Source organism: Oncorhynchus nerka, linkage group LG10 (assembly GCF_034236695.1).
Source record: "Oncorhynchus nerka isolate Pitt River linkage group LG10, Oner_Uvic_2.0, whole genome shotgun sequence".
In the NCBI taxonomy this organism is placed as follows: domain Eukaryota; kingdom Metazoa; phylum Chordata; class Actinopteri; order Salmoniformes; family Salmonidae; genus Oncorhynchus; species Oncorhynchus nerka.
The window spans coordinates 94951495-94964427 of record NC_088405.1 but is presented as its reverse complement, the minus strand read 5'-3'; the positions used below and the strand labels follow the sequence as shown (position 1 = coordinate 94964427).

Below are 12933 nucleotides of genomic sequence, written 5' to 3'. Positions count from 1 at the left end.
TCGGAGAGGGTTAGAGAGCACATTGGGGTTCTCCTGTCTGCTGGCGTGACTGACCGACTCTCCACACTGTGTGTGTGTGTCTCTCTCTCGTCCTCCCTCAGCCCATCCAAAGCAGTCAGACGGTGAGCTCCAGATAGCCTCCTGTATCCGGTGTCTCCACAGTTTTATTTTAGGAAAGGAGGCCGGCCATCCATCCATCCACATGGAATGTGTGTGTAGCTGTTGACAGTTGCCAGGCTGATATGTTATAATCATTGTCTCTTATGTCTAGCAGGTGGAGGAGGGTTCTCGTTTACAAAACTCCCGCACAGTTACGCAACTACAGCAGAGTCAAGACCACGGGACTTTAGGTGGAGTTGGGATATGCTGGGAGGTCAACTGTAAATGGACCACGCAGTGACTCGATACCTCAAATCATCAATTTACATTTACATTTAAGTCATTTAGCAGACGCTCTTATCCAGAGCGACTTACAAATTGGTGCATTCACCTTATGACATCCAGTGGAACAGTAGTGCATCTAAATCTTTTAAGGGGGGGGGGGGGGGGGGGTGAGAGGGATTACTTTATCCTATCCTAGGTATTCCTTAAAGAGGTGGGGTTTCAGGTGTCTCCGGAAGGTGGTGATTGACTCCGCTGTCCTGGCATCGTGAGGGAGTTTGTTCCACCATTGGGGGGGCCAGAGCAGCGAACAGTTTTGACTGGGCTGAGCGGGAACTGTACTTCCTCAGTGGTAGGGAGGCGAGCAGGCCAGAGGTGGATGAACGCAGTGCCCTTGTTTGGGTGTAGGGCCTGATCAGAGCCTGGAGGTACTGAGGTGCCGTTCCCCTCACAGCTCCGTAGGCAAGCACCATCAATACATTCCTACTAGGAGTCCTCTGAGGAGACAGGTGGTAGATTGGTCATGTCTTCATATGAAAACAGCTCTATAGAGAAGTATTCAAATCTGCAGGCCACCCAATCTATTTCACCTTTTCTAGATAGAAGAAGTGTGTGTTGAGAAGTCGTACCAAAACGGTGACTGCTTTTGAAATGATCACCTATAAAATCCCCCACACGAGGGCGCCGTTTCTAAGATTCTGCTGCTAAGGGTGTATTCTTCCTGATGTACAGTGCATTCAGAAAGTACACAGACCATTAGACTTCTTCAACTTGGTTACGTTATACAGTCTTATTCTAAAAATGAAGGACAAAGGACAAAGCAAAAACAGGTTCAGAATGTTTTGCTAATTTATTCACAGAGGTGGGTGTGGCCTATGTCATGTGCAGACAGAATAACCTTTTTTTTTTTTTTTTTTAAACAGTCATGTTGGAAAGTCACAGCTTCTGCTCAGTTCTTATGGCCCCATGAGGCCTAGGGTGCATTCATTACTGTAACAGTTTCCAACAAAAGCTAAACTTTCTATTGGACAAATTAAAGGTAGGTCCCGCCGCGTTTCGTTTGATTTCTAGGGAACACACCCCTAGACTATAGATTAGTGATATTATACAGCCGTGTTTCGGGGCCCCCAGACCACACGTTCCGTTGCTACTCCATCCTCAGGGTGTTTATGACTGTGAGGGCGATGTAGAAATGTGAATTATTTCGGTTCTGTCTGTAATGATGGGGTGTGTTCACGCTGTGATGGAAAAGAGCCAATCGGGGACAGGTCTAAGACTGGTGTACTATTGGCTTCCCAACACAGTACGTTTTAGTGGGAAGTTAATTGAAACATCCTTGGTTTAGGGATGTGAAAACGGCTGCAATATATATATTTTTTAAAGGTGACGATTGTCAGACGCTATATAAATCAATGACATACCGAGAAGCCAATGCCATTACGCAAGTAAGATTTCAAAACAATTAACGTTATCAGGTCTATCAATTTACATCACTGGATCATTCAGTACTGAAGCATAGAAGTATAAATGTGTTGTAGTTGTGTGAGAAACGTCAAGAGGAAGAAGAATAAGTCAGTGAGAGATGAAATGGCAGCTTCCCCCTCTCCCTCCCCATGGCACTGTCTGATTGGCTCACCATGCTGTCAGTCTGTTGTTCTGCACCAATCATACTGGCTTCTCTCCAGCTCCCTCAGTCTCTCCTCCCCTCTACCGGGCTCCGCTGAGTCAGCGACGTCTCCTGCCAACACACACACACACAGTGTTTGGGAGAGTAAATACACACCCACAGCGTTAAGACATTGATAGGGGAGAAACACACACACACACTTAGGGGGGTGTGAGAAACACACACACACTTAGGGGGGTGTGAGAAACACACACACACTTAGGGGGGTGTGAGAAACACACACACACTTAGGGGGGTGTGAGAGTGTGTGTTACAGCCTGGGTAGACACTGCACGACCCATCATTAAAGTTACTAACAGCTCTTTATGTGAGAGTAAAAACGAACATTTGGTCAAATGTGTGAAAGGTGGTAAAAAAATAAAAAATAAATCCTGACTAAATTTTACAGGAAGTAGACTAGAGATCTTTAAAAGCTGCAATATGTAAGTTTTTGGGCGGCCTGATCAAATTCGCATAGAAATGTGAGTTGTAGATCTGTCATTCTCATTGAAAGCAAGTCTAAGAAGCGGTAGATCTGTTCTATGTGCTCCATTTCTAAGTTAAAATTTTGTGTCTTTTACTTTTGGTTTTGTACACCAGCTTCAAACAGCTGAAAATACAATATTTTGGGTTATTGATAAGATATTTCGCAGTGGTTTGACTCTCTACACATTGCTTGTTTTGTCACATACTGAAATTAAGCAAACTCATTTGAATTTTTTTGCAACCTTCATGTGCTCACGACTCAGCTATGGCATTTAGTATTTCATGTGTTTGTACTTCACTGGCCTTGAGACATGGCCTTAAGTGGTCAAGACAAACAGAGCTGGCTAAAATGATTGGGCAGAAACAAGACCCCGGGATGTTATCTGCATAGAGAAAGTCTTGGGTGGGCCCACCTAAGCATTTTTGTTTTTTAAATACATTCTCAGGATGGAAAAAAATCTTCAAGTTTAAAAAACAGATATGAAGTATGTAGAAAAGATAACGTCGACCTACAGTGCGTCGACCTACGGTGCAGTCGGAAAAGTATTCAGACCCCTTTACTTTATCTACATTTTGTTGCGTTACAGCGTTATTCTAAAATTGATTTTTTTTCCCCCCTCGTCAATCTTCACACAATACCGAATAACGACAAAGCAAAAACAGGACATTTTTGCAAATATATTTAAAAAAAAAATATATATATATATATATATAAACTTAAGTGTCACATTTACATACTTTGTTGAAGCACCTTTGGCAGCGATTACTTCCTCAAGTCTTCAATTACAGCCTCAAGCTTGGCACATGTGTATTTGGGGAGTTTCTCCCATTCTTCTCTGTAGATCCTCTCAAGCTCGGTCAGGTTGGATGGGGAGCATCGCTGCACAGCTGTTTTCAGGTCTCTCCAGAGATGTTCGATTGGGTTCAAGTCCGAACTCTGGCTGGGCCACTCAAGGACATTCAGAGACTTGTCCCGAAGCCATTCCTGCTTTGTCTGTGTGCTTAGGTTGTTGTCCTGTTGGAAGGTGAACCTTCACCCCAATCTGAGGTCCTGAGCAGGTCATCTAATTTCTCTCTTTACTTTGCTCCGTTCATCTTTCCCCTCAACCTTGACTAGTCTCCAAGTCCCTCCCGCTGATAAACATCCCCACAGCATGATGCTGCCACCACCACCATGCTTCACTGTAGGGATGGTGACAGGTTTCCCACAGACGTGACACTTGGCATTCAGGCCAAAAAATTCAATGTTGGTTTCATCAGACCAGAGAATCGTTTCTCATGGTCTGAGAGTCTTTAGGTGCCTTTTGGCAAACTCCAAGTGGCCTATCATGTCCCTTTTACTGAGGAGTGGCTTCTGTCTGGCCACTCTACCATAAAGGCCTGATTGGTGGAGTGCTTCAGAGATGGTTGTCCTTCTGGATGGTTCGCTCATCTCCAAAGAGGAACTCTAGAAATCTGTCAGAGTGACCATCGGGTCCTTGGTCACCTTCCTGGCCAAGGCCCTTCTCCCCCCATTGCTCAGTTTGGGCAGCTGGCCAGCTCTAGGAAGAGTCTTGGTGGTTCCAAACTTCTTCCATTGAAACAGACTCCGTGAGGGTGGTATGAGGGCCCGACGTCCACAGGTGGGGGTTGTGCTTACAGCCCAACACCGTGCAGGACGTTTGGCATTTGCCAGAGAACACCAAGATTGGCAAATTCGCCACTGGCGCCCTGTGCTCTTCACAGATGAAAGCAGGTTCACACTGAGCACGTGACAGACGTGACAGTCTGGAGACGCCATGGAGAATGTTCTGCTGCCTGCAACATCCTCCAGCATGACCGTTTTGGCAGTGGGTCAGTCATGGTGTGGGGTGGCATTTCTCAGCCCTCCATGTGCTCGCCAGAGGTAGCCTGACTACCATTAGGTACCGAGATGAGATCCTCAGACCCCTTGTGAGACCATATTCTGGTGTGGTTGGCCCTGGGTTCCTCCTAATGCAAGACAATGCTAGACCTCATGTGGCTGGAGTGTGTCAGCAGTTCCTGCAAGAGGAAGGCTTTGATGCTATGGACCGCCCGTTCCCCAGACTTGAATCCAATTGAGCACATCATGTCTCGCTCCATCCACCAATGAGGCTCAGTAGTATGTGTGGCCTCCACGTGCCTGTATGACCTCCCTACAACGCCTGGGCATGCTCCTGATGAGTTGGCGGATGCTTTAGTCCAGGTCTGGAAGGAGATCCCTCAGGAGACCATCCGCCACCTCATCAGGAGCGTGCCCAGGCGTTGTAGGGAGGTCATACAGGCACGTGGAGGCCACACATACTACTGAGCCTCATTTTGACTTGTTTTAAGGACATTACATCAAAGTTGGATCAGCCTGTAGTGTGGTTTTCCACTTTAATTTTGAGTGTGACTCCAAATCCAGACCGCCATGGGATGATAAATTTGTTTTCCATTGATAATTTGTGTGTGATTTTGTTGTCAGCACATTCAACTATGTAAAGAAAAAAGTATTTAATAAGAATATTTCATTCATTCAGATCTAGGATGTGTTATTTTAGTGTTCCCTTTATTTTTTTGAGCAGTGTACATTTGAACAAATATCTAGAAACCTGTTTTCGCTTTGTCATTATGGGGTATTGTGACGTCATTATGGGGTATTGTGACGTCATTATGGGGTATTGTGACGTCATTATGGGGTATTGTGACGTCATTATGGGGTATTGTGACGTCATTATGGGGTATTGTGACGTCATTATGGGGTATTGTGACGTCATTATGGGGTATTGTGTGTAGATTGATGACGGATTATTTAAAAAATCCATTTTAGAATAAGGCTGTAACGTAACAAAATGTGGAAAAAGGTCAAGGGGTCTGAATACTTTCCAAATGCACCGTATGTATGCATGTATGCATTTTATGATAAATATTCTATAACTACTAACAATCATTCAAATAAAGGGTAGACAAAACAATTTGAGTATTGATTGTTCCGTTTCAGAATAAGAACACAGCATTAGCCATGGCAAAATGTGTAGAATTGCACAACATTTCTCTCAGTTCCATGGAAAAATATATGTGGAATTCCAGGAAGTGTGCTTTAAAACCAATTCTCTCCGCCGCCAAGGCAGGGCCTCAAATTCTTACCCAGGGCCCAGACCCGAATTCAGTCACGCCCAATGGGCTACCCACGCCCAATGGGCTACCCACGCCCATTCTCCCCCAACACCTAAGCCCCTTTTGAATCCAGAAAACCCCTGCACCAATATATATATAGCCTAGAGATTAGCCTCTGCAGATCCCCAACAACAGATTGTTCCAGTTTTCACATGAAATGGAAAGACACTTCCTTTATGGACACTCAATCTTAACTCCTCCTCCACATTTACTGGATTGGTTGAATAGTGCAGAAGAGAACAGTATCCCCCATCCCCCTCTCAAGACCAGTATGTACTTTCAGGTGTTTCTTTTACACCTGCTACATTAGAACTAGGCCCTACCTACAAGAACCCACACATACAGTAGAGATGCTGGTTAAGATGGCTGCCATCGATAGTAGCTTTGACTAAGAAGGTTGTGCTGTCTCATCAGTCAGTCAGTATTCATTTAAAAAGGCCAGACTGGACTAGTAGACTCCACCAAGACGCACACGTTCTGAGGCTGCGCTCTCTCTCCCTCCACACGGACCTTGATCCAAGATGACAAGCCTTCTAATTGGATGAGTAACAATTTACAGGAAACGGGAAACTCAACATTTCTCAAGAGTTGTTACTGGAAACATTGATCCATGACTGCCTGTGTCTCAACAGGGCACCCTGTTCCCTATATAGTGCAATACTTCTGGACCAGACCCATAGACATGTTGGTTGTTCAGCAACAAAACCAAACATGTGCTCAACTATGAGACGAGGTCTCCAAATGTTTATTGAAAGCATAAATACATTTGCACAAAATGAGCACTTGTGGTCCCTCAAATACATATGGTTACAGTTGTCGGTTAGCTTGCTAGTGATTCTTTTTGTTGACATTTTAGTATAAAAATGTGACATCGGTCAAAACAAGACATGGTAACAACAATAAGATGAAACTAGCTGAAACGAGCCACCTACGATTCCCCTCATGGCAGCTTGTCGTCATTGTTGCCAGTTACCTGACCATTCAGAATCATTGTTGCCAGTTACCTGACCATTCAGAATCATTGTTGCCAGTTACCTGACCATTCAGAATCATTGTTGCCAGTTACCTGACCATTCAGAATCATTGTTGCCAGTTACCTGACCATTCAGAATCATTGTTGCCAGTTACCTGACCATTCAGAATCATTGTTGCCAGTTACCTGACCATTCAGAATCATTGTTGCCAGTTACCTGACCATTCAGAATCATTGTTGCCAGTTACCTGACCATTCAGAATCATTGTTGCCAGTTACCTGACCATTCAGAATCATTGTTGCCAGTTACCTGACCATTCAGAATCATTGTTGCCAGTTACCTGACCATTCAGAAACATTGTTGCCAGTTACCTGACCATTCAGAATCATTGTTGCCAGTTACCTGACCATTCAGAATCATTGTTGCCAGTTACCTGGACCATTCAGAATCATTGTTGCCAGTTACCTGACCATTCAGAATCATTGTTGCCAGTTCCCTGACCATTCAGAATCATTGTTGCCAGTTACCTGACCATTCAGAAACATTGTTGCCAGTTACCTGACCATTCAGAAACATTGTTGCCAGTTACCTGACCATTCAGAAACATTGTTGCCAGTTACCTGACCATTCAGAATCATTGTTGCCAGTTACCTGACCATTCAGAATCATTGTTGCCAGTTACCTGACCATTCAGAATCATTGTTGCCAGTTACCTGACCATTCAGAAACATTGTTGCCAGTTACCTGACCATTCAGAATCATTGTTGCCAGTTACCTGACCATTCAGAATCATTGTTGCCAGTTACCTGACCATTCAGAAACATTGTTGCCAGTTACCTGACCATTCAGAATCATTGTTGCCAGTTACCTGACCATTCAGAATCATTGTTGCCAGTTAACTGACCATTCAGAATCCTAAACAACATACGGTATCCAGCCATGTCGATGCACGCTCATCATTTGTGACGTAGTCAACCAACCCGTCTATAGGTATGAGGGAAAAGGTTGTATGGTCAAAGTAGTGCACTATATAGGGAGCCATTTGGAACACAGCCACAATAAACACACCCAGCCAGCAGTAGACCAGCCATAATAAACACACCCAGCCAGCCAGCCAACGGTAGGCCAGCCATAGTTAACACACCCAGCCAGCCGTAAGGCTAGCCACAGTAAACACACCCACCCAGCGGTAGGCCAGCCATAATAAACACACCCAGCCAGCCGTAAGGCCAGCCACAGTAAACACACCCACCCAGCCAGCAGTAGACCAGCCACAGTAAACACACCCACCCAGCCAGCCAGCCAGCGGTAGGCCAGCCACAGTAAACACACCCACCCACCCAGCCAGTCGTAAGGCCAGCCACAGTAAACACACCCACCCAGCCAGCCGTAAGGCCAGCCACAGTAAACACACCCACCCAGCCAGTCGTAAAGGCCAGACACAGTAAACACACCCACCCAGCCAGTCGTAAAGGCCAGACACAGTAAACACACCCACCCAGCCAGTCGTAAGGCCAGACACAGTAAACACACCCACCCAGCCAGTCGTAAGGCCAGACACAGTAAACACACCCACCCAGCCAGCCGTAAGGCCAGCCACAGTAAACACACCCACCCAGCCAGTCGTAAGGCCAGACACAGTAAACACACCCACCCAGCCAGTCGTAAGGCCAGACACAGTAAACACACCCACCCAGCCAGTCGTAAGGCCAGACACAGTAAACACACCCACCCAGCCAGCCGTAAGGCCAGCCACAGTAAACACACCCACCCAGCCAGTCGTAAGGCCAGACACAGTAAACACACCCACCCAGCCAGGCGTAAGGCCAGACACAGTAAACACACCCACCCAGCCAGTCGTAAGGCCAGACACAGTAAACACACCCACCCAGCCAGTCGTAAGGCCAGACACAGTAAACACACCCACCCAGCCAGTCGTAAGGCCAGACACAGTAAACACACCCACCCAGCCAGTCGTAAGGCCAGACACAGAGAGATGACCGGAGGATATTGACACAGGAAGCAGAGAGAAAATGAATTCCACAAACAGACGGATCCACCAAATACCACAACAGTCCCCACAGTGGGTGTTCTGGTTGGGGATAACATCAACATAGTAGTAGATGCCTGGGCTCCAGTGACAAGGACCAAGGCACTTCAATACTTGGCATTGCTATGATTTATTAGGTTGATTGATCAGAAGATATACGGAGAGTATAGAGGCCATGTACTGAGGGCCATGAACGAGTGAGTGCTAACAACTCAATTCTATTAGCCTAGCCTAATTCCTTAACGACTGCTCACTACATGGAGTTGAGCAGAACATGCAGTAGTCCGCGTGTAGAGCAAGTCATTATCGTTCAGACTGGACATTTTTTATTTTACCTTTTTTTTTTTTAACTAGGTAAGTCAGTTAAGAACAAATTCTTATTTTCAATGACGGCCCAGGAACAGTGGGTTAACTGCCTGTTCAGGGGCAGAACGACAGATTTGTACCTTGTCAGCTCGGGGGTTTGAACTTGCAACCTTCCAGTTACTAGTCCAACGCTCTAACCACTAGGCTACCCTGCCGCCTCTACACTCTAACCACTAGGCTACCCTGCCGCCCCTACACTATAACCACTAGGCTACTTGCCGCCTCTACACTCTAACCACTAGGCTACCTGCCCCCCTACACTCTAACCACTAGGCTACCCTGCCTGCCCTACACTCTAACCACTAGGCTACCATGCAGCCTCTACACTCTAACCACTAGGCTACCCTGCCTGCCTCTACACTCTAACCACTAGGCTACCCTGCCTGCCTCTACACTCTAACCACTAGGCTACCCTGCCGCCTCTACACTCTAACCACTAGGCTACCCTGCCGCCTCTACACTCTAACCACTAGGCTACCCTGCCGCCTCTACACTCTAACCACTAGGCTACCCTGCCGCCTCTACACTCTAACCACTAGGCTACCCTGCCGCCTCTACACTCTAACCACTAGGCTACCCTGCCGCCTCTACACTCTAACCACTAGGCTACCCTGCCGCCTCTACACTCTAACCACTAGGCTACCCTGCCGCCTCTACACTCTAACCACTAGGCTACCCTGCCGCCTCTACACTCTAACCACTAGGCTACCCTGCCGGCTACCCTGCAGCCTCTACACTCTAACCACTAGGCTACCCTGCCGCCTCTACACTCTAACCACTAGGCTACCCTGCCGCCTCTACACTCTAACCACTAGGCTACCCTGCCGCCTCTACACTCTAACCACTAGGCTACCCTGCCGCCTCTACACTCTAACCACTAGGCTACCCTGCCGCCTCTACACTCTAACCACTAGGCTACCCTGCAGCCTCTACACTCTAACCACTAGGCTACCCTGCCGCCTCTACACTCTAACCACTAGGCTACCCTGCCGCCTCTACACTCTAACCACTAGGCTACCCTGCACTCTAACCACTAGCCTCTACACTCTAACCACTAGGCTACCCTGCCGCCTCTACACTCTAACCACTAGGCTACCCTGCCGCCTCTACACTCTAACCACTAGGCTACCCTGCAGCCTCTACACTCTAACCACTAGGCTACCCTGCAGCCTCTACACTCTAACCACTAGGCTACCCTGCAGCCTCTACACTCTAACCACTAGGCTACCCTGCCGCCTCTCTAACCACTCTAACCAACCACTAGGCTACCCTGCCGCCTCTACACTCTAACCACTAGGCTACCCTGCCGCCTCTACACTCTAACCACTAGGCTACCCTGCAGCCTCTACACTCTAACCACTAGGCTACCCTGCCGCCTCTACACTCTAACCACTAGGCTACCCTGCCGCCTCTACACTCTAACCACTAGGCTACCCTGCCTGCCTCTACACTCTAACCACTAGGCTACCCTGCAGCCTCTACACTCTAACCACTAGGCTACCCTGCAGCCTCTACACTCTAACCACTAGGCTACCCTGCCGCCTCTACACTCTAACCACTAGGCTACCCTGCCGCCTCTACACTCTAACCACTAGGCTACCCTGCCGCCTCTACACTCTAACCACTAGGCTACCCTGCCGCCTCTACACTCTAACCACTAGGCTACCCTGCAGCCTCTACACTCTAACCACTAGGCTACCCTGCAGCCTCTACACTCTAACCACTAGGCTACCCTGCAGCCTCTACACTCTAACCACTAGGCTACCCTGCAGCCTCTACACTCTAACCACTAGGCTACCCTGCAGCCTCTACACTCTAACCACTAGGCTACCCTGCAGCCTCTACACTCTAACCACTAGGCTACCCTGCAGCCTCTACACTCTAACCACTAGGCTACCCTGCCGCCTCTACACTCTAACCACTAGGCTACCCTGCCGCCTCTACACTCTAACCACTAGGCTACCCTGCCGCCTCTACACTCTAACCACTAGGCTACCCTGCAGCCTCTACACTCTAACCACTAGGCTACCCTGCAGCCTCTACACTCTAACCACTAGGCTACCCTGCAGCCTCTACACTCTAACCACTAGGCTACCTGCAGCCTCTACACTCTAACCACTAGGCTACCCTGCAGCCTCTACACTCTAACCACTAGGCTACCCTGCATCACCTATGACAGAATGTCAATCATACGGTAATGAAAAAATATGTCATTGCTTCAAGGTTAATAAAAACGGTTTCCACAGCCCCCCCCAACAAAAAAATCCAAATTGGCTAGATTGTGAAAAATCATAAAAACATGTAGCTTTTTGGTCTTTAATGTTAGGTTTAAAATCACTTTAACCAACCAAACTGCTAACCTTAAGCCTAACGCTAACACAATACAGAAGAGAGACAAATAGGTTACTGACAACCTTAAGAAAACTTTCATTTAAAAAAAAAAGCACACAGAAATACTCACGCCAGAGTGACAAACTACATTGTTTATTTGACTACTACACGTACAGGGTTGGCCGTGAGGAGTGGGCGTACACAAGTACCCTGTTTTGATGTTGTTTTGTTGTTGTTGTTGTTGTTGTTGTGTTTTGTTTTTAGTTTTAAAACACATTGTGCGAGAAACAATATTTAAACACAACAGGCACCAAGTATAACGTTAAAGCTGCAATATGTCAAATTGTTTTGGCGACCTAACCAAATTCATATATAGAAATGTGAGCTATAGATTCTGTTCTATGTCCACTATTTCTATGCTTGCCGTTCTTAAGTTTTGTTTTTGCTGTCTTTTACTTTCGGTTTTGTACAGCAGCTTCAAAAACAGATAAAATATTTTTGGTTATTAAAAATATATTACACAGCGGTTTAAAAATGGTACAATTATTCTCTACAATTCTCTAAGAAGTGAACTATTAGATTTTAGTTGTGGCATATCGCACCTTTAACATAAGAGCAGTGTGCTTTCCCTCTCTGTCTACAGTAGTAATTAGTCTACTCTGTAGTGGTATTATCACTAGTTGATCGTCCTATTATTAGTTTAAGGCTTCCGACTGCTTCTCACGGAGCACTACACATGCTCCTCTCACTTCTCTGTAAAGACTGACACACCCCCTTCTGCACACTGCACACCAAGTCTTCAGACAAACAGAGAAGGAAAAATAAAAACTGTTTCAAACTACAACAAAAAAATCCATCATTCTAAAAATCCATCATTTCTTACCTGAGTGAAGTTGATTAGTAGTGCTTTGTTTAAAAACAAGACTCCTTTGTTAAAAACAAGAATTGTTTGGTTACTTCTCTCTCCTCCTCCCCTCAACATAAAGGTGAAGTGAAAGAAGTAGTTCTCCGTCTCCCCAACTCCCTCTGGTTGTAATCAGCAGCATGACGTCCCTCCGCTCTCACACCCTCTCTGCGTGCTCCTACTCTCTCTCTCTCTCTCTCCGTACTCTTCTTTCTCCTACTGTCCCCCTCTCTCTCTCTCTCTCTGTACTCTTCTTTCTCCTACTGTCCCTCTCGCTTTCTCCCTCCCCCTCTCTCTCCATACTCTTCTTTCTCCTACTGTCCCTCTCGCTTTCTCCCTCCCGCTCTCTCTCCATACTCTTCTTTCTCCTACTGTCCCTCTCGCTTTCTACCTCTCTCTCTCCGTATTCTTCTTTCTCCTACTGTCCCCCTCTCTCTCTCCCCACTCTTCTTTCTCCTACTGTCCCTCTCGCTTTCTCCCTCTCTCTCTCTCCGTACTCTTCTTTCTCCTACTGTCCCTCTCGCTTTCTCCCTCTCTCTCTCTCCGTACTCTTCTTTCTCCTACTGTCCCTCTCGCTTTCTCCCTCTCCGTACTCTTCTTTCTCCTACTGTCCCCC

At 46.7% G+C, this 12933-nt stretch overlaps 1 protein-coding gene across 5 annotated transcripts in view; it reads right to left on the bottom strand.

Annotated features, from left to right (window-relative positions):
- The window catches only part of mtmr4 (myotubularin related protein 4), a 127467-nt gene that overhangs the window by 98192 nt on the left and 16342 nt on the right, over positions 1 to 12933 (bottom strand). Inside the window, exons 1-2 of one of the 5 annotated variants that reach the window (XM_065023960.1) lie at positions 12297 to 12477; positions 2018 to 2119 (exon numbers count right to left, since the gene is read on the bottom strand). In XM_065023960.1, the coding sequence (XP_064880032.1) occupies positions 2018 to 2050 (33 nt within the window). In that variant the 5' untranslated portion in view covers positions 2051 to 2119; positions 12297 to 12477. Of the gene's footprint in view, positions 1 to 2017; positions 2120 to 12296; positions 12478 to 12933 lie in introns of those variants that run through there. The other 4 variants (XM_065023963.1, XM_065023962.1, XM_065023965.1 and 1 more) reach the window with 4 other exon arrangements.